The 18,005-nt window shown below is 38.9% G+C and overlaps 2 protein-coding genes across 3 annotated transcripts; one reads left to right on the plus strand and one right to left on the minus strand.

Annotated features, from left to right (window-relative positions):
- The first annotated feature begins 231 nt into the window (after positions 1-231).
- On the plus strand, positions 232-6,535 carry LOC115757613 (uncharacterized protein At4g18257-like). Of its 2 annotated transcripts, none has more exons than XM_030697911.2 (4): positions 232-551; positions 1,059-1,373; positions 1,585-1,727; positions 6,039-6,535. In XM_030697911.2, exons 1-4 carry the CDS (start codon positions 277-279, stop codon positions 6,056-6,058), a joined length of 753 nt encoding a protein of 250 aa, XP_030553771.1. In that variant the 5' UTR covers positions 232-276; the 3' UTR covers positions 6,059-6,535. The 2 variants fall into 2 exon arrangements, with proteins under 2 accessions (XP_030553771.1, XP_048132582.1); XM_048276625.1 differs by lacking the exon at positions 6,039-6,535 and adding an exon at positions 2,959-3,133.
- A 2,651-nt stretch (positions 6,536-9,186) lies between these two features.
- LOC115757612 (uncharacterized protein At2g34460, chloroplastic-like) lies at positions 9,187-12,344 on the minus strand. The gene is made up of 5 exons (XM_030697910.2): positions 11,971-12,344; positions 11,664-11,882; positions 11,270-11,389; positions 9,948-10,220; positions 9,187-9,514 (listed from the first exon to the last, which is right to left on the minus strand). The coding sequence occupies exons 1-5, from the start codon at positions 12,106-12,108 to the stop codon at positions 9,350-9,352; spliced, it is 915 nt and encodes a 304-aa protein (XP_030553770.1). The 5' UTR covers positions 12,109-12,344; the 3' UTR covers positions 9,187-9,349.
- Positions 12,345-18,005: the final 5,661 nt, after the last annotated feature.

Below are 18,005 nucleotides of genomic sequence, written 5' to 3' on the forward strand. Positions count from 1 at the left end.
CTCAGGAAGGCTGTCGCAAGAGGAAGAATGGGGAAGACCTCTTGAAGCTTATTGGGCTGAGGAGTGCTGAGTTGGGCCTCCGGTTGGCGGCCCAGATTTCCTTAATTTTTCATTACTGGGCCCACGCATAAACTTTCATTACGTGGGCCCATACATTACGCCATCCATCAAATCGAGAAAAGGCAAAAAAAATTCAAAAAGGAATTGAATTTTGTCACGGTCGGCGCCGAGATTTCGTTTCAGAAATTCTTTTGCGATTGGAGTTGAGAGAAAGAGATGGCCGACGAGGAGAGGAAGAAGCGAGTGGTGGAGTCGCTGGGATGGCTCACCGAGTCCTCGATCATGCCCAAGAAGCACCGCGCCATCGCCGGCGTCGGCGCGTCCTCGATCATGGAGCTCAAAGCTCAGCTCTACAGGTCTCAGGAGGAGTCCAAGCAATCCAAGGATCTTTCGGGCGGTTCCGACGCCTCCTACCATCGCGCCAAGATTACCGACCCCACGCCCGATTCCTTCTCTCGCAAAAACTCCGGCGTGGAGGCACGTGCTCATAAGTGCGTCTTTACCCTTCGATTTTTTTTGTTCATTTAGTCTGATTGTCGCTTTTGATACTTAGTGGTTTCTGATTGGTTGTTGAGTACCAGGTTCTGCGGTTTCTAGTTTTGTTGGTGCTTCCAAGCCCTAATTTGTTCCATTTCTTCCGGATGCGAAACGATTGAAGTATGCCGTATGGTCGACCTTTCTGGCATGCTTGTAATTACTCCAAATTGTGATATTAGGATTTAGAATTGTGGTGAATTGAACTGGAAAATGCTGAGAGAATCTGGTGCTGCAATCTTATTCTCTCTGTTATATATTGGTAGAGAATTAATGGGAACTTCTCTATCATTTTGTTATTTTGTCGGGCATTCGTCATACATTGGATGCAGTTTTTCTGTAAATCGTCGGTGTTTCCAACAAAAACCGTGTCATCTTTTCTGTGGGACTTTCCAGTTGATATAATGATTCCTTCTATGTAGTTGAAGGTGATATTCACTTGTGTTTGTTGATTTTCATTCAAGGGACAAGCTTGAGCTGAAAGCCATTAACGATGGTTCGAAAAGCTACGAAGCACTAGAGAAGAAGGCAGCCTTATATGATAAGCTAGTTAAGGGAGAGCTCTCTGATGAGGAGGACCAGGAAAAATATTGTGTGGATTTCTTTCGCAAGAACCTCGAGCATGATGACTCACAGCAGCCACAAGGGCATGACATGCCTTCTTCAGAAGTGCTGGAAGATAGGGATGACGAGGCCTCAGTGTTATTTGAGACAAAGTTTACAGGACCTGGTCGAACAGTTGGAGCAATGGATAGGGATGAACATAAGCGTTTTGTGAGGTAGGGCTCGACCTTTTTCTCCTTTTCCCAATGATATCTGGATTAAGATATTTTGCATTTGTGGACCTTGTCAATTTTTGGAAATATAAGCTTGAAAAATGATGAAAATATAACATCCATTCCTAACGGCGACTTCGATGTCAACAATGACATATATATTAGGTTCATGCCTTGCATATTTGCTTATTTAGTTATTCACGATCAATTACAGGGAAGTACATGAAGAGGTGAATCAAGCACGAGAAAAGGCATCTGACCTGAAAATGCGCAGACAAATCCAGGTAGAGGCTCGTCGTGAGAAACTGAAGCAGGCTTATCTTCGGAAGCAGCTGGACAAATTGAAGGCTACATCAGGTACAGAACAAAAATGACTATTTGGAGAAAGACATATCTTGCTCGTGCATGTGATAGATTTCCCATTTGCTTATGAAAAAAATGAATAACTTCATAAAGATCATCTCAGTGTAGTTTTTGTATTATTTTACTTTTCTACTGATTTGATTTGGTACCATTGTCTTGTACTATTGTTTCGTCGCGTTTTCTTTACGGTACTACGCACATGATGATATAGTAGCATAGTATAGGACTATTGAGTCCAACTGAGACTCTCCTATTGCACCGTAGCAATCTCTTGTGAAAATGTTGAATTTAGAGATTGTTGATTGTAAATAAAAACACGAATTTTCATCAAACAATATCTTCAGAGTACAATACACACTATAAGATGACTTAAATGCAATACCTCTCTCATGCTCACAAGAAACTCCCTTGGCTTCTGAAAAATGAATTCACGTTGCTCACCAACACTAAGGCTCACGACACTCGCTCTACACACTTAACTAATTTTTCTTTGCAAGCTCCTATTACTTGTTTATAGTTCTGTAAACCATGAAAGACTCCCTTTATTAAAACTAGTTGTAAGTCCACAGTTCTTGGATAGGAGAGGCTGCATGGATGTTATTCATGCTTGGACACAAAATGATCACAGAGCAATAGAGATGAATAGCTGAAATTTGTTGGCTTTTGATGAAAGGCCAAGAACTAGAAAGGATCCTTTAACATTGTGAAAGGTCATCTTATCTTGAAGCAAGTCGGTTGTCTTCATTTAACAGTCCTCTCGACACCAACTCCTTACCATGCCAAGTTGTTCTCTAAGTGTTGCCAATCATGAAAAAGACATCCTGGTGAACCTGGCAGCAATTTGGCATACTGTCTCTGTCGATATCATCTTTTTTCCTCCCTCAAGTACCTTCTTCTGGTTGGTGGACTTTTACATGTTTTATTTGGGTAGAGACACTGTTAAATGTTTAGTTGAATGGTTACACAATAGAGCAGTATTGAGTAGTTATCACTTGTTGCAAGTCTCTTGTCATAGTCAAAACATTAATCAAGAGAGCGTCTTGAGTATTAAGACTTGTTCTGCGTCTCTCGTCAATTGGACTAGCCATTTACATTCTTGTGCTTCCTTTGCTGCTACTCTGTACTGTACCTATTAGTTAATAAGGATACAGTGGACCGTCTTTTGGCACTCGGAAGTTGTCAATGTCACTATATCTTTCCTGTTCATTCCACTCTATTTCTGCAGAAAATGCTAGAGTCTAGAATTCGCTTTGGATACCATAGAATATGCTAAATTGCTTGCAAGCGAGGCTTCTTCAATAATGTTACTTTTGATTCCAATGGCAGAGGAGATATTTGGCCTTGTCAATCTCAACTAGATCAAAATCCATGGTATTGATAAATCTTCCATCTTTTGAATCTTTGCCTTCAGCAGAACAGAATTTTATATTAAGTTTTATTAAAGTTTAAAGTGGTTTGCGTTCTAGGATACAAAATTCTTAGAAAAGATTGTATTGAGAAGCCATGTTTTGCACTGCACTTTCAAGTATGAGAATGTTTGAGCTCTCCAAGGTCCTCGTGAAACCTAACCATAGGTTCACCTTTGTCCTTTAGATTTTTTTTATGTTATCTCCAGTAATAATAACCATCAATGCCGCAGCACGCAGCTAGCTTGCTTTTCTGGGTCCTGACAAACAAACTGGTATTTGTTTTTTTTTTTTTTTTGGTCGGAAACTGGTATTTGTTGAGCCATTGAATATTACGTTGGACAATAAATTGAGGAGTCTTCTTGCACCACATTCATGGTGCTTTTTTCAGCTGAGGATTGTTCTTTAATTTGCACATGTACTTGCAATGAGTTTGTTTTTGAACCCTGGGCATTTATCCATGTAAAATTGTTGTCTTAATCACTCATGTCAAAAGTTGTTCTTTTCATCCATTTGCACGACTTCCAATGGTTGCAAATTGCAACAGGTGTTAACAGAACGTTGACAATTTTTAATTTGGCTACAAGACAACTTCTCATCGTTATGATCACATTTTACTGTGAGAATCTTTGAGGCAACCATTGAGTTTCTTGTCTCTCTATTACCTATCAGGTTTTGTCTTCATTACGTTACAGGGGTCTCACATCTTTCTTAGGATTGTTTTCGTAGGGTTGGATCTCTACATTCAATTGCTCAAGGAGTATATTATGTCTCACATGTCATCGGTTCCACACATCCTTCTACATATATCACATTGGCATATCTAGGGTTTTATTTGTCTCGCCCAGTGGATTTCTGAAGTCATGGATCAGATGAAGTTCCTTCTACTATTTCCTGTTGACTTGTAATACTTCTTTGCTACAATCCCGGATTCACTTCCTTTTTCATCCTTGTCATTTTTTTGTTGTTTCTTTTGATTCCAAACTTGGTTACTCTCACATTGGCTTCTTATTTAATTGCTTCCACTACATAATTTCCCACTCTTTTTCATTGTATATTCTTCTTTTTGACCACGGATCATGTTGCATTGCCTTTAATAGCTTTGTTATTGGATCTGCAACTTATAGCATAATGAGCTTTTAACTGCAAGATAATCATTCGGTCATTTGTTTCTCTGTATTTCCCCGTAAGTTGATTGCAACACTGTTGAGCTCCACCTGCATGTAAGCTTTTACAGTGGTCTCCCCTTATTTCCCTTTTTAGTGTGGTAAAGCTCCTGTTTGTTGGATAGCTTTCAGACTATTTTGTGGGGCCTCCTCTTCACTTCTCATCAGTCATCTACATTTTTCAGAGTTTCTTTGTTGGCTAAAATACTTAATTTTTGTGTGATGGTGAGATTGGCCACCGTTGGTAGGCAGTGATAAATCCTTGATATCGACCATTTTAGCCAATAATCATAATTCTTTTCATGTTGTCTTCCTCTAATGCATTTTCAAGCTGCTGCGATTTCATGTCAGTTTTCTTGGAAAATTAAGAGGCAAGGCTGTCCCCAAGCCTCGTTTTGTGTTGTAGCATACCCATGTCACAACAATCTCTCCACAATAGTTTCCTTGATGGCAACTGCAGCTTAGACTTCACTTTCCATCTTTTGTTTTCTTCACTATCCACTTTTGGCCCTTTAAGTGTGATGTGATTGTTGTCGTTCAACCATTTGATGTCACCTACAGTTTAGAGATCTTCCGTTGTAATCTGTACTTTTCTGTACAAACATAACCTTGGCCTCTGACCGAGAATAATTAAAATTTTGACCAGACACTTGGCGAAATCCAACTCCAAATGGATAGCTTCCACAGATTGGTCTGTGCGACCTTATATCTACTCGACAGCCCCTGATTATGTTTGGACAAAACATTTTTCAATAACTCCAGATAAGACAGCCCCTAATTGCCTACCTTCATACTAATTTGTTGAATTTAGAGATTGGCGAGCACCAAATAAGAAATTGAATTTCCATTTAACTATAGCTTCGAACAATAACACACTTGCAAGATCACTTACAGTGCAGCACTTCACATGCTCATAAAACTCTCTTGGCTTCTCAAAAATGAACTCGGGTTTCTCAGAGAAGGTTTATTGTTTCCGTTCTGCATTCTCAGAAGCTTACATTATAGTGAAGGGGGATGGATATGCTAAGTTATTGCTGTGAGCTTTAGTGAGGTTTATGAGTGTGCAGAAAGTAAAGCAATAAGCTTATTGAGCACTGAGCTCATTTATAAACAAGTCGAGAATTTCTTGTGCCCCTGAGAAAATAGTATATTGCAAGTGACGTGTGTGTTATTGTACTATGAAGTAGCCGTAGCGATGGAAATTGATCTTATCTACTGCCCACCAATCTCTGAACTTATCGAAAAACAGTTTCAGTTTCATTTGAGTTTATCCAAGTAGCTCATCCATTATTTGGGTGATAGAGGGGGCTATCAAATTCTTCAATGTTCATGTTGGGAAGAAGAATGGCTAATCTGCGTTTTGTACTGTCTTGTCTTATGAGGCCATGGATTGTTCGCTGCATATTCCATCGAAATACTTGCATAACTGATGGTTTGATGACTTAATGACATAAAGAGATGAATAACTGGAGGAGTTGATGTTGTACAAACAATATTGAAGAAAACCGCTTCTGTCAGCCTCATCCATCTTATAAGGCATATCTGTTATATTTTGTTCTGTTTTTCGGGGTGTGAGGGCACACATTTCATTAAACAATTGAGAGAGAGACAGAGAGATCCTTTCCACGCTACAGTACCATTCTAGGTTTATGATTACCAGTTCTGCTTGGACTCTTGTAAAATTATACTGTAGTAGCTAAGCTCTTTTTCTTACTTGTGCTTGTTCTCTGCAGGTGAGGAGAAGAAGGCATAGAAAATTTGAGGGATAGAACTGAGAAAAGCAGCTCTCCCGCTTCAATTGGTTCGGGTGAACGGGGACATATCACATCTGGAAGATATCAAGCTCTGGCGGCGAATGAGGCACTTCCAAATCCCGGTTTTGGCAATTCTGCGGATGCCTCGAACCATTTCAAACAGCTACAAGAAGATGGCATGCACAACAGTGGTAATTACAATTGAAGACGCTGAGTTAATTGCACCTGCGACGATGGAAAAGTGGAGTCAAATGTACATTTTCCTTCCATTAACGTTCTTGATCTGCAAGAACTGCGATTTAGGTTAAGTGAAATTACCTGTCGGGAGCGAAGCAATCCCGTTGGAAGCTGCCTCCATCTAAGCTGTGCCAGATTTCAATATTGTTCTCTTCCTACATGTAAGGTGATACATTTTGAGCGGAAAATGATTGTATTGGGAAGCGCGCGCTCTCTCTCTCTCTCTCTGTTAAAGTGACAAATCATTGGGGGTGATGTTCAGAAAAATCTATAGATAGATTTGGGGATGAGTGGTCTGTAAATGGAAGGAAAATCGTGATGACAAGGTCTATGGTCGCCCACTAGACACTTCCCGAGTTTTTTTTTTGGTCCAATACACTTCCCGAGTTAAAGTCAGCTAGTTTTGGCAAAAACGGCAGGGTAGGATTTGGCACAAACCCATGCGGGAATTTAGCTCAGGCGAGACCGGTGCTCTGTCCCTTCTGTCATCGAAAGGCTTTAAACCCTGTTTCGCTTAGACGGGGTTCTTGATGATCATCGTTTCGTCAGACAATTATATATAAACAATTGGGTTGGGGGGTCATGTGGATATTTGAAGTTGAGAAGGGAGAGAATACATTGCGCAAGTACCCTCCCCATCTTGACGATTCGTAATATCCAAAAAGGAAAATAGAAAACCCTTGGCGATGTCAATTGTTCGCTGGCTTAATTAATACTCTGAAAAATCTTTAGCTTTTAAATCTTATCTCAATTTTACTTTTTGTCTTACAAAAAATTCCTACCTTAAGTGCAGTTTAAGTTCTACCATAAATTTATAAAAACCTCAACTTTATGTTGGTATCAATTATGTCCTATTTTTTTTTTTTATCTTATTAAAAACTCTTGACTTTAGATCCAGTACCAATTTTATTCTAAACTTTGTCTCATAGCAAAAATCTCATATTTAGATCTAGTTTCAATTTAACTTTAATTTTTTTGTCCAAACTCTGCTTTCATGAACTCTCCGTATATATCGTCCTTAGTGATTTTTCGCTCGGTCTTCAATCCTTCGTGTTTGGAATTGTTCCATCTCTCACATTCGGAGAGCTTGCACTTAGTCGCTCGAATGGCTTGTGTTTGTTATTTTTTATGAGACTGTACAAATTTTAGGTTAAAAATGGGACTAGACGGTAAAATTAGGACAAGGCATGAAGTTGGGGGTTTTCATAGCACAAAAAAAAATTAGGTTAGGATTGGGACATAAACTAAACTTGAAAATTTTTTACGGGACAAAAAAATTTTATGGTAGAATTGAGACCGAATCTAAAGTTAGAGATTTTTTATGAGACAAAATAATATTGGAGCAAAAATCTAAAAGGAAAATTTTTTAGGGTAGTAGGCCATTGCCGGCCTCGGAATCTTTGCTACCAATCTTTCTAACTCTCTCTTCGTTCTCTTCCTCGAGGAAGAGGAAGGCTTCTCACCCTAGCAGTATTGGGAATGAAGAGGGAACTTTGCAAGCATTCTGGACCAGAAGCTTCTCAATTGGGGCAAATGTGGGGTCTGCTTAAGGCCTTACTGATTTAGGTATATAGCTAATAGGGGTGAGCATGGGTCGGGTGGGTCGGGTCCAGACCTAGACCCCGAAACCAACCTTATTATAATCGGTTTCCAGTTTTTAGAATCGAGAATCTATCCTGTTTTTCTCGGAACCTGTTTTGGAACCGACCCTGTTTTTCTGTCCGGTTCTAAGGTCTACCCGAAAATCTGTTTTTTTTAATCAAAATAATATGATTATCGATGAAATAAGCAATAAAAATTACAATCCACCAAAAGCAATAGTCCAAAATATAATAGATAATACGATAAGATGGGAAAAAATAGAGGACTAAAAGGAGGTGAGGGATGTGAGGCAACCAAAGGGCAAGCGACGATGGACTAGACACTAGGGTTTCTTTTTTAAAAAAAAAAATAACTAAAAATCAATTCTAAAATCGGTCCGGGTGGATCTTCACCTAGAACTAGAAACCAAACCGATTTCAATCGATTCTCAAAAATTGGAACCGATTCCCTGGATGGTTTAAGCGGGAACCGATTCCCGACCTCGTTTTTCGGGTGGGCCAATTCGGGTTTCGGATAAACCCAGTTTGGTTGCACACCCCTAATAGCTAATTCGTTCCACAACTAGAGAAGTGATTTTTGAAAGAGAAATTATGCGTTTTTCTTTTTTTTCAGATCAATGTTCACTTCAAAACTGACTTTTAGCCCATTTCAACTGTGGACCAAAGTCCTTAGCCATTGTATGTAGGGTAATCGATTTGGGATCCCTTACAGATTTCATTTGAAACATATTTGTTGAAATAAATTTCTCATTTTTTAAAACTTGAAACCTATTCTAAAACATGAAATCTACTATATATACCGTGAAACCTAATGGTTGATTACGGGGTTTACCTAAATTTCACGATTGCAATAAATCATCACTATTAATAACCACTAATTGTTGCTATAACTCACCGACCACAACTCACATTTAGACATGCAAAATAAATATGAAATATTACTAAATTAAAAATCTCAGTCATAAATATCGCTAAAAATAAAAGTCAAATTAGTAGTTCTAGATTACACTTGTTATCGGACACTATGAAATACCGTAAGATTGTGTGAAGATATATACCAAGAAAAATACAAAAACTTATTCCAGGTTCAAGTTTTTGGAACCTAACCGTCGTTACCGATTTCTCAATTTTTAGAGTTTGTAACTTGACAGCTTCCCCACCTGCCTGGTTTTAGATTCCATATTCTACCTTGAAACCATGCTCACCCACACGTGTAACTGTATGCTAATTTACATTTTAACTCAGCTTCTCTGGAAGTCTTATCCACAGTGCACTAATGTCCGACCTGCTGCATAGAATACTTAAGTACATCATTAAAGTATTTGCTCGTCAAAGGATAACGACATGTTTCTGCTCTTTGTAAGCAATGTACAACATGTGGCGTCGCATGTACATAGCGAAACTAAAGTGAATAATGCCTGAGAAAAATTCCGTATCGCGAAATTTAATATTTCACTGCTGCTTAATGGAACCAAACAGTTCTTCAAACGAACGCTTTGGAGCATCTTCGCGGGCGACTATCTCGACAACTTTGTAAGAGGATTCCGGAAGGTTTAAGGCCTCAACAGCAACTTCTGCAACTTGGTCTCTGGAAATAGAGCCTTCATACAGAGTATCCTGAGGATCGAAGAGAAAGTAGCACAACTGATTTTGATCAATTTAAGATTTTGCTAAGGAATGGACAAATATATTTGGCAAACTATTTTTCAGTATATTCTTCTTGGGAAGCAGTTCTTCAGAACAAACCTACATCTAAAATCAACTGATGTTCTCAATGTTTTGACCAAGATGCATTTGAATAGTTGGGAAAAACTTATGCAAAGACTAATCAATATCTGAGAAAACAATGAACTTTAAACAGGAAAAACGATGCAATGAATGGTACTTCTAATCTTTAAAAACCAGGGGTGCCGAAAGGATTCTTGAATATCGTCAATTCATGGCCCAAAAAACTGGAAAAGATCTTTTCAGAAGCAATGGTTATAAACACTTCCAATTGACCGCTGCAAGTACCAAATGAAACCAGAACAAAATGTACGGGTCGAATTACCTCAGGCTCCATGACGATATTACCCTTGGGAGGTTCATTACGCAAACCACCAGGCCTTACTATGGTGTAGTTTATTCCGGATCTCCTGATATGTTGCTCTGCCTGAAGCTTGGCAACTAAGGTGAGACCAAAAACATTTAGGAAGATGTAAGCGGGATTAAGTAACTGCCCCATAGCAGCTCCGTTTACTAAGATAGAACTAATTAGGATGAATCTGTTCACTCCACGTTTGCGGCAAGCTTCAACAAGATTGACAGTGCCAAAATTATCAACCTGCGACAACAACAATCTCATCATTCCTGCTCTACATAGAGAATCTTTCTTATTTTCCGAGGTTAAGGTATGACATTCGGGGTCTGAACCTGGTAAAGATTTGTTAATGAAGATGCACAGGATGCATACGGATATGGGGCCATGTAACACTAATCAAATAATCTCATAGACAAACGATTCTTTCAATTTACCTGGAAGCCATCCAAACAGATCACTGAGAAATGTATCTGTCAGTGTTCGATTAGATGGAGACTTTTGTTCTGGTGTTCTTTTCTCCTGCTTCTTTATAGGCATATATTCAATGGAGGCGCAGACATCAAGAGACATGATTTCCTAGAATATCAGTTCCTTTCTCTTTCCCATTGTTACCTTTCTCCTATTCTGAATATCTTGAATTTCATTATCAACAAAATTTTCATTATACACTAACATAACATTTGACATTTCAATAAAGCCTGAGACGCAATAGGTGTAGATGTTCACCTCTCAGAGACAAATCCTATCGCATGTCTTATGTAGTAAGCCAAGAAAAAGTGTGACATCATACTAGAAGCGTTGCTAAAATTGTATGAAACTGAGCTTTGCTATCAACTCTTCTAAGAATAAACTGGCAACGGAGTAACACTAGCATTGGTTATTCGAAATTGCATCAAAAGTTCATCTTTCTCCTTCAATGAATTTACCTTCAAACACCAAAACCTCATAGAAGATAAGATTTGACACGAGATGCATTTCTCACAATTGATGTACCTTCTTTTTCCTTGGAGGAAGAGAGAGAGAGAGAGAAGATGAAGTGGAAGAAACAGAAAGGAACACAGTATCTTCTTTCGTAGTCCGAATGATAAGCAATTGTCTCTTTGACATTCAATTGAAAAGCTCGTGACATTGACAGCCCAAATGACTAGACAAACATTGTAAGTATAATCAAAGAAAACGTTCAACGGACATCAACAGGATGGAAACAGCCGCACTTGACTGCACTACATGACACTACGGATATACAAGAGGAATCTACTGAATGCATAACTGCGACTTTTGCTTCGACTAACCTTCCAAGGAGCAAACAAATCCCACCCTGGCCTAAACCCGGTGGCACAAATCACAGCCTCGGAGTCACCGCCAATTGCTTCAGCCAGCTTCTCGGACCCTTCCGTCACATCAGCTTTCACCTTCAAATGAACTTATTAGATTACACTCCTCTTACAATTCAACCAACTCTGCAACTTAAGATGTTCATTACACTTTAATACTCAATTTCTTCATTTCAGAATCGCAGCCATACTTGCTAGCCCCAACCCAAAAGGACGGCATTTCCCTATATCTGAAAACCAAATTTTCGCAGAATGGCACCATAATTTTCCCCTATACATTGCGAATTCTTCCAAACCTCAAAAAGGTGGAAAAAAAAAAAACCACAAATCAAGAAGAGCATGTATGACTCACAATTTGAAGAGCTGGGTTGTTCTGGGGGAAGGCCGCTCTCGCCCCGTCGATGTCGCGGACCCCGGCCTTGACAGCGAAACCCTTGGCGAGCAGCCGGTCGACGATTCTCTTGCCAGTGCTTCCCGTCGCGCCGGCGACGAAGACTTTCTTTGTCGGGCCCGCATTGGCGTCGGCCTTCCCCGCGGCCTCCTCTGTAATCTCATTGCCCTGCTGCATCATCTATCACAGAGAGAGATAGAGAGAGGAGTGAGAACTGGGGGCTTCAAGAAGAAGAAGAAGAAGACAGAAAACTTGGGTGGGCACGTACCCTGATGGAGTTGAGGGACGTAGACAACGAGGACGATGATGGTGATTGTGGTTTTCCGAGAGAGAACGAGAAGGGAGGCGGGGGAAGAAGAAAGTGAGACGTGGTCGCTCTAAAACTCAGAATCGAAGGAGTGGCCATTTGGGCTTAGGTGGGCGTTGACGGGTTATCCTGCAAAAATCTAAGCAAAAACTGCGGCCACAAAAAACTCCCTCCTCCTCCACTCTGCTTCTGCCAGTTGCCAGCAGCAGACTGGCATGTAAAAAAAAAAAAATGATCAATCGTCCCGGTCGGACTTCCGGTTCATGTGGGGGGGATTACAAGATGGACGACACAAATGGATAAATGAGAGTAACTTCAAGAAAATTTATGCTCCGACACAAATGGAAGATGTTCGAAGGTGAAGTTGGCTATCCTCGCCCGAGCAGATGCCACTCTCTTAACGACGGTGACGGGACGAAACTAGTTATTGTGTTGAATTGAGACGTAAGCGCTCGACTTACTCAAGCTAAAAGAAGTCATGATATAAGGATTTTTTGTAATATGAGTCATGAGAATCGTTTTTGAGAAAGGAAGGATGGCTTGTTATGTTGACTCGAAAAGTATTGCATGATTCATGACCATACTCAATCAGTTTGGACCGTAAAAAATAATTTATATTGGTGTAAGCGATGAAAGATGTGTTTTTGTAAGGCGAGCATAGAGGCCATTCACCTAAGACTAAGGGAGGGCGAGGAAGCCACGGTAAGCGATGTGTTTTGTTGGGCAAGTATCAGCCATTCATCAAAGACCTCAGGAGGGGCCATGATGGTTAAGGAAATACAAGGAAGCGACAAAATAACCCGCAATTAAGGGCGTTACGAAAATCAAGTGGGAAGAATGCCACAATCCAATTTTCCTCATTCAATGAAGGTTTGGAGGTAGACATGGCCATATGGAACCGTGGGCCCGGAACCGGCCCGTTGACCGGGCCCACGATACCATAATTGTGGGAACCGACTCGGAACCGCCGAGTTCGAGCTAGTTACGACCCGTTATTAAAAAAAAAAAGATATGGGCCAGTGGGGCAAAGAGCCAGGGCGGTTCGGGCCGGTTACGACCCGTTATTAAAAAAAAAAGATATGGGCCGGTGGAGCAAAGAGCCGTTGGGCTCTTTGCCCCACCGGGCCGCCCCTCCCCCCCCACCTCCAACCACACACACACACAACGGCTCTTTGGGCCGTTGGTTAAAAAAAAAAATCGAATTGTTTTTAATTCTTGCCTATAAATACCTATCTTCCCCCTTTCATTTTTCTCACAAATCCTCTCAACAATTCTCTTAAATCCTCTCAAACCCTCTCAATTCGCTCAAATTCTCTCAATTCGCTCAATTCTCTTAATCCCGCCTCAATTCTCTCAATCGGATTTCTGATCAATTCTCTCAAAAATGGCAAGTAGAAGCGGAAATGCTGGAAATGACAAGATGACTATGGGAGATTTCGAGTGTCCCATTCCCGAATATGATCCTCGTGAGTATGCATGTTGGGAAGACAACGACGATAATATCAACATTGTCCCGATTCTGAACGTCAAGCACATCCCAACACAAGAAAGTCTTCATTCTCCTACCGGTGTCGAAGAAACGTCAACGGCAAATGAGTCGGAACGAAAGGGCCGAGATAGTACATCCGACTTGTGACTACACTTCGACAAGGTACGTAATGAAGGCAAAGGTAAGTATAATATAAATTGTAAATATTGTTCGGAAACATATAAATTTACAAAAGAAGACGGCTACGGAACATTCCGTCGGCATTTGACGAAAAAACATCCAACGCAAGCGGAGATGGACAATACATAACAACAAATTTCGGGGTACGCCAATTATAATCCTCATCCTTTATTCTGTTATCTTGATGCACTTTATAAACAAACATTAGATGAATATGTTGCCTTTGATCATGCTCCGTTTACTACTAGTGAAAATTTTAATTTGAAATATTTGATAAATACTACGTTGGTTCCGCAAGCACCAACTATTCCAAAAAATACTCTTAAATGTGAAGTTTTCCATCTTTATAAAAAACGAAAAAAATCTTTAGCAAATTTTTTTGTGGAATTCAATGGACGTGTACATATAGGTAGAGATATTTGGAGTGATCCTTGGCAAATTCATTCTTATACGGGTGTCACGTGTCATTGGATAGGTGACGATTGGACCATTCAAAAAAGACTTATTGCATTTTGAGTTTTTGATGAAAGACATTCGGCTCATAAATATTTATAGAATAATTATGCAAGTTTTAGAATAATATAATTTGATAAATAAAGTATTTTCAATTGGTTTTGATAATGCCGCTGCAAATACCGCTTCTATTCCCGAATTAGAAAATATTTGCAAGTCCTCTTTTGGCAGATAATTTTTTCACATTAGATGTGTTTGTCATGTTTTAAATTTATGTGTACAAGATGGTTTACGAACTATTGACACTTCTCTAACCCCAATTAAGGGTGCAATTAAATTTTTATGGAGTCGTGCCCATTTTATGAAAGCATGGGGAAAATTTTGTAAACAACATAGGAGAAGGGCAAAAAAATTTCCAAAAGATATTCCGACTCGTTGGAATTCTACCTACGAGTTGCTTCGGCAAACTTTTGATTACAAAGATTTATTATGTATGTTTATTTCACAAAATATTCCCGAAATTATTTTACTTCCGCAACATTGGGACGTTTACAAAAAAAATTTAGATTTTTTAAAAAAATTTAATGATGCTACTAAGACTTCATCTGGTATTTATTATCCTACCATGCATATATTTTTAATAAAGTGTGTTAATATTAGTAGTGTTTTTAGTAAATATGAAAATGATACTGAATTAGCTCGAACTATTTTAGTAATGCGAGAAAAATGGTTGCATTATTATTTCCAAATTCCTCTTGTCTATTTAATTGGTATTGTTTTTTATCCACGTATTAAATTAGACGGTTTACTAGATTATTTAAATGTGTATTATCATGATTGTTTACATTTGGAAGATTCAATAGATATTTCAAAAATACAAGGAGATATTAAAGAATCTATAGTAGTATTATATGAAGAATTTTGTAGTAGATATGGTTTAACCGATTCTGGATCTTTACAATTTACTATCTCACGTAGCGAAGGTGGTAGTTCACTTAGTAGAGGGTATAATATGCTTAAGAGTAGGCAAAAAATAAAAATAAAAATAGGCAACATGTAGTATTTCTGAATTAGAAAAATATTTAACCACTCAATTTGAGTTTTGTGATGCATTACATAGTATAGATTTCGAAATCCTAAAGTGGTGGAAGAGTCACCAAATCGATTACCCAGTTCTTGCCCTCATCGCTCGCCGGATATTAACAACCTCTTCTTCAATAGTTGCAGTTGAACAAGCATTTAGCGCTGGAGAATTAGTTTTGGACTCTCGCCGTTCAAAATTAAGTCCGGAGTCTATGGAAGCTCAAGCTTGTGTCGATGATTGGATGAAGGCGAAATTTCAACACCAAAAGTCGGATCGAGAACACGAATTTTTTAGTGAGGATTGTGGAGATATCATAGCCATGGGTACCACAACGGATAACGACGATTGACGATGAGGTAAGTTGGGGTTATCAAAAGTAAAAGAACTACATAGGCTTTGATTCTTCTATCCCCAAGAAAATATGTAGGCGCTTAATGATAATTCATTAAGTTCAAGCCCATTCCTCCTCTCTCTTTTTTTCTCCACATTTTATTACAATGTACAATTTGATTATATTTTATAATTTATAATTTATAATTTATTTTATTTATTTTATTATTTTTTATTTTAAAAATTAAAATTAAAATTAAAAAAAGGAATCGGCCCGGAATCGGTATTTTCAAGGGCGGGTTCCGATTCCAACTTTTCGCGGAACCGGAACCGGTGGTTCCACGGAACCGGCCATGTCTATTTGGAGATAAGCTATGCTATATGAAAAGAAGCATGAGGAGTGCGAGATAGGATGATACAATTGCATGATGAGAGTGGTGTCCCAGAGTTTGTGTTAGGAATCAAGTGATGAAAGGAATATCACGCGGGAGATATCTAAATGTGTAATTAGACATCCACACACAAACATGTTAAGGATTGATACTACTTTCCTGATGTTATTCGTGGCGTGGCAAGCTACAATCAATTGTGTAGTATTGAATTGAATTGAGATGCGTGTCCTGCACAAGACACAAGATGACTAGGTTAAAAGTAGACGTGGTGCAGTCGGTCACAATAAGGCATTCCACAATATAAGTCAGGGAAAATGATTACGAAAAAGGAAGGCTAGCTTGTTGCATCAGCTTGCCACGTGTCGCATTATTCCACTACCGAGACCAATCAACTCAGGCCACACGAAAGAGTAAACCTATTGTTGTAGATTTTGAGAGAACGTCAGTCATAATCCTGGTTTTAGCGTGAGTGTTGAGGTAGAGAAGTTAATTTTTTAAATAAAGAACGCATGTAAATTTCTACACGTAAGCAAATAGAAGTTCAATGCACGAAAGCAAGATTCTTCGATTTCTTCTCCATCTAGCGGAGTTTCACCTGTGTCAGTAGGCAAATCTTTTGGGCTTTAGGCCCAAACATCCCTTTTTGACGGGTGTGGGCCTTGTCTTTTCTCTTAAATTTGGGCCCAAACACCCCTTTGAGCGGGTCCGAGCTTCAAAGTCGGGTCGGGTTGAACGGGGATGTGATTAACAAAACATAAAACTTGCATAAGCCAGTTTCCCTGCATTGCAGACATCCCCCCAAAACATCAAGCATGAAGGAATGTATTATTACAGAAGCGATTTGCGAAAATACTACAAAGACCGAAACATTAAACATATGAGTTCTCAAATAAAGAACTCATTCTATCTTTGTGGGTTACCTTGCTCATATATGTATAAGATCATATCCATTCGATTTCTAAAAAGGATTATTAATCCTCAGATTAACCCAATCCAAAGAACTCGCATGCACACAACCACTAAGTTTTACTTAATTGATTTATTACTGCCGAATCTAATCTCTTACGCATGTTTTGAATCCAAACTCAATGAGAGATTAATTTTGTGGTGCAACAATAAGTCTTCTTCTTAGGGTTTCATTATTTATAATAGACTATTTTTGAAAAATTAAAGTTTTGCGAGTAGTGGGAAAATCACTTTAAGAGTTTGATGAAAGAAGTAAAATTGACTAGGATTAGGAGGTTCATGACTAGACAATCTTTAGGCACGCTATGACAGTTAGAAATCCAGTTTGTATGTCTATGCAGGGAAAGAATCACCAAAAAAGTATTAAATTTATTGTAATTGTGTCAATTCAATCTTACACCTTTTTTTTTTGTCAATTAAGTCCAAAACATTTTGCAATCGTGCCAATTCACTCCATTTGACCGGCCGATGGTGATGTGGAGTCATTGGCACGAACAATTTTAATAATATTTTAATATTTCTCTATTTATTAATCATTTTTAACAACTTTTTCTATCTTTTCTTTCTTTCCTTTTTGTTAGGGCCGGCAAGATGCCACCGATCGCGGACAAGGGTTGTGGCCCTCCCTCGGTTGCAAGCGAGGGCTTGTGACCCTTGCCCGGCGGTCGGCGAGGGCTCGTAGGCCCCCGACAGGTGGCCAACGACCACCCGCCGACCCTAACCAAATTAGAAAAGAACAAAAAAAGACATGAAAAATTTTTAAAAAAAAATTAAAAATTGAAAAAAAATATCATAATATTATTAAAATGGCCACTTCTACGCCGGCCGGCAAATGAACCGAATTGACGCAACTACAAAAAATGTAAGACTCAATTGTCAAAAAAAAAAGTTTAGGACTGAATTAGCATAATTACAATATATTTAGAACTTTTTTGGTAATTTTTCATGAATAATTTTCAAGAGAAATTTCTTTTTGCAAAGAAAGGGTAAAAAGCACTCTCTCCAATAGCTCAAAAATTTTCTCCTACTGCGTTAGCAATCAGATATATATATATATTTTTTACTTATGAGATGATCACGAACAGATCGTCCTGCTATATAT

The sequence above is a fragment of the Rhodamnia argentea genome, chromosome 3, assembly GCF_020921035.1.
Source record: "Rhodamnia argentea isolate NSW1041297 chromosome 3, ASM2092103v1, whole genome shotgun sequence".
In the NCBI taxonomy this organism is placed as follows: domain Eukaryota; kingdom Viridiplantae; phylum Streptophyta; class Magnoliopsida; order Myrtales; family Myrtaceae; genus Rhodamnia; species Rhodamnia argentea.

Excerpts from the sequence above, each read along its gene's own strand:
- LOC115757613 (XM_030697911.2), top strand. The coding sequence starts at position 277 with ATGGCCGACGAGGAGAGGAAGAAGCGAGTGGTGGAGTCGCTGGGATGG. Across the intron at positions 552-1,058 it reads GTGGAGGCACGTGCTCATAA|GGACAAGCTTGAGCTGAAAG; the intron begins GTGCGTCTTTAC and ends TTTTCATTCAAG. Across the intron at positions 1,374-1,584 it reads GAACATAAGCGTTTTGTGAG|GGAAGTACATGAAGAGGTGA; the intron begins GTAGGGCTCGAC and ends GATCAATTACAG.
- LOC115757612 (XM_030697910.2), bottom strand. The coding sequence starts at position 12,108 with ATGGCCACTCCTTCGATTCTGAGTTTTAGAGCGACCACGTCTCACTTT. Across the intron at positions 11,390-11,663 it reads ACAACCCAGCTCTTCAAATT|GTGAAAGCTGATGTGACGGA; the intron begins GTGAGTCATACA and ends GTTCATTTGAAG. Across the intron at positions 10,221-11,269 it reads ATTTGTTTGCTCCTTGGAAG|GTTGATAATTTTGGCACTGT; the intron begins GTTAGTCGAAGC and ends TTGTTGTCGCAG.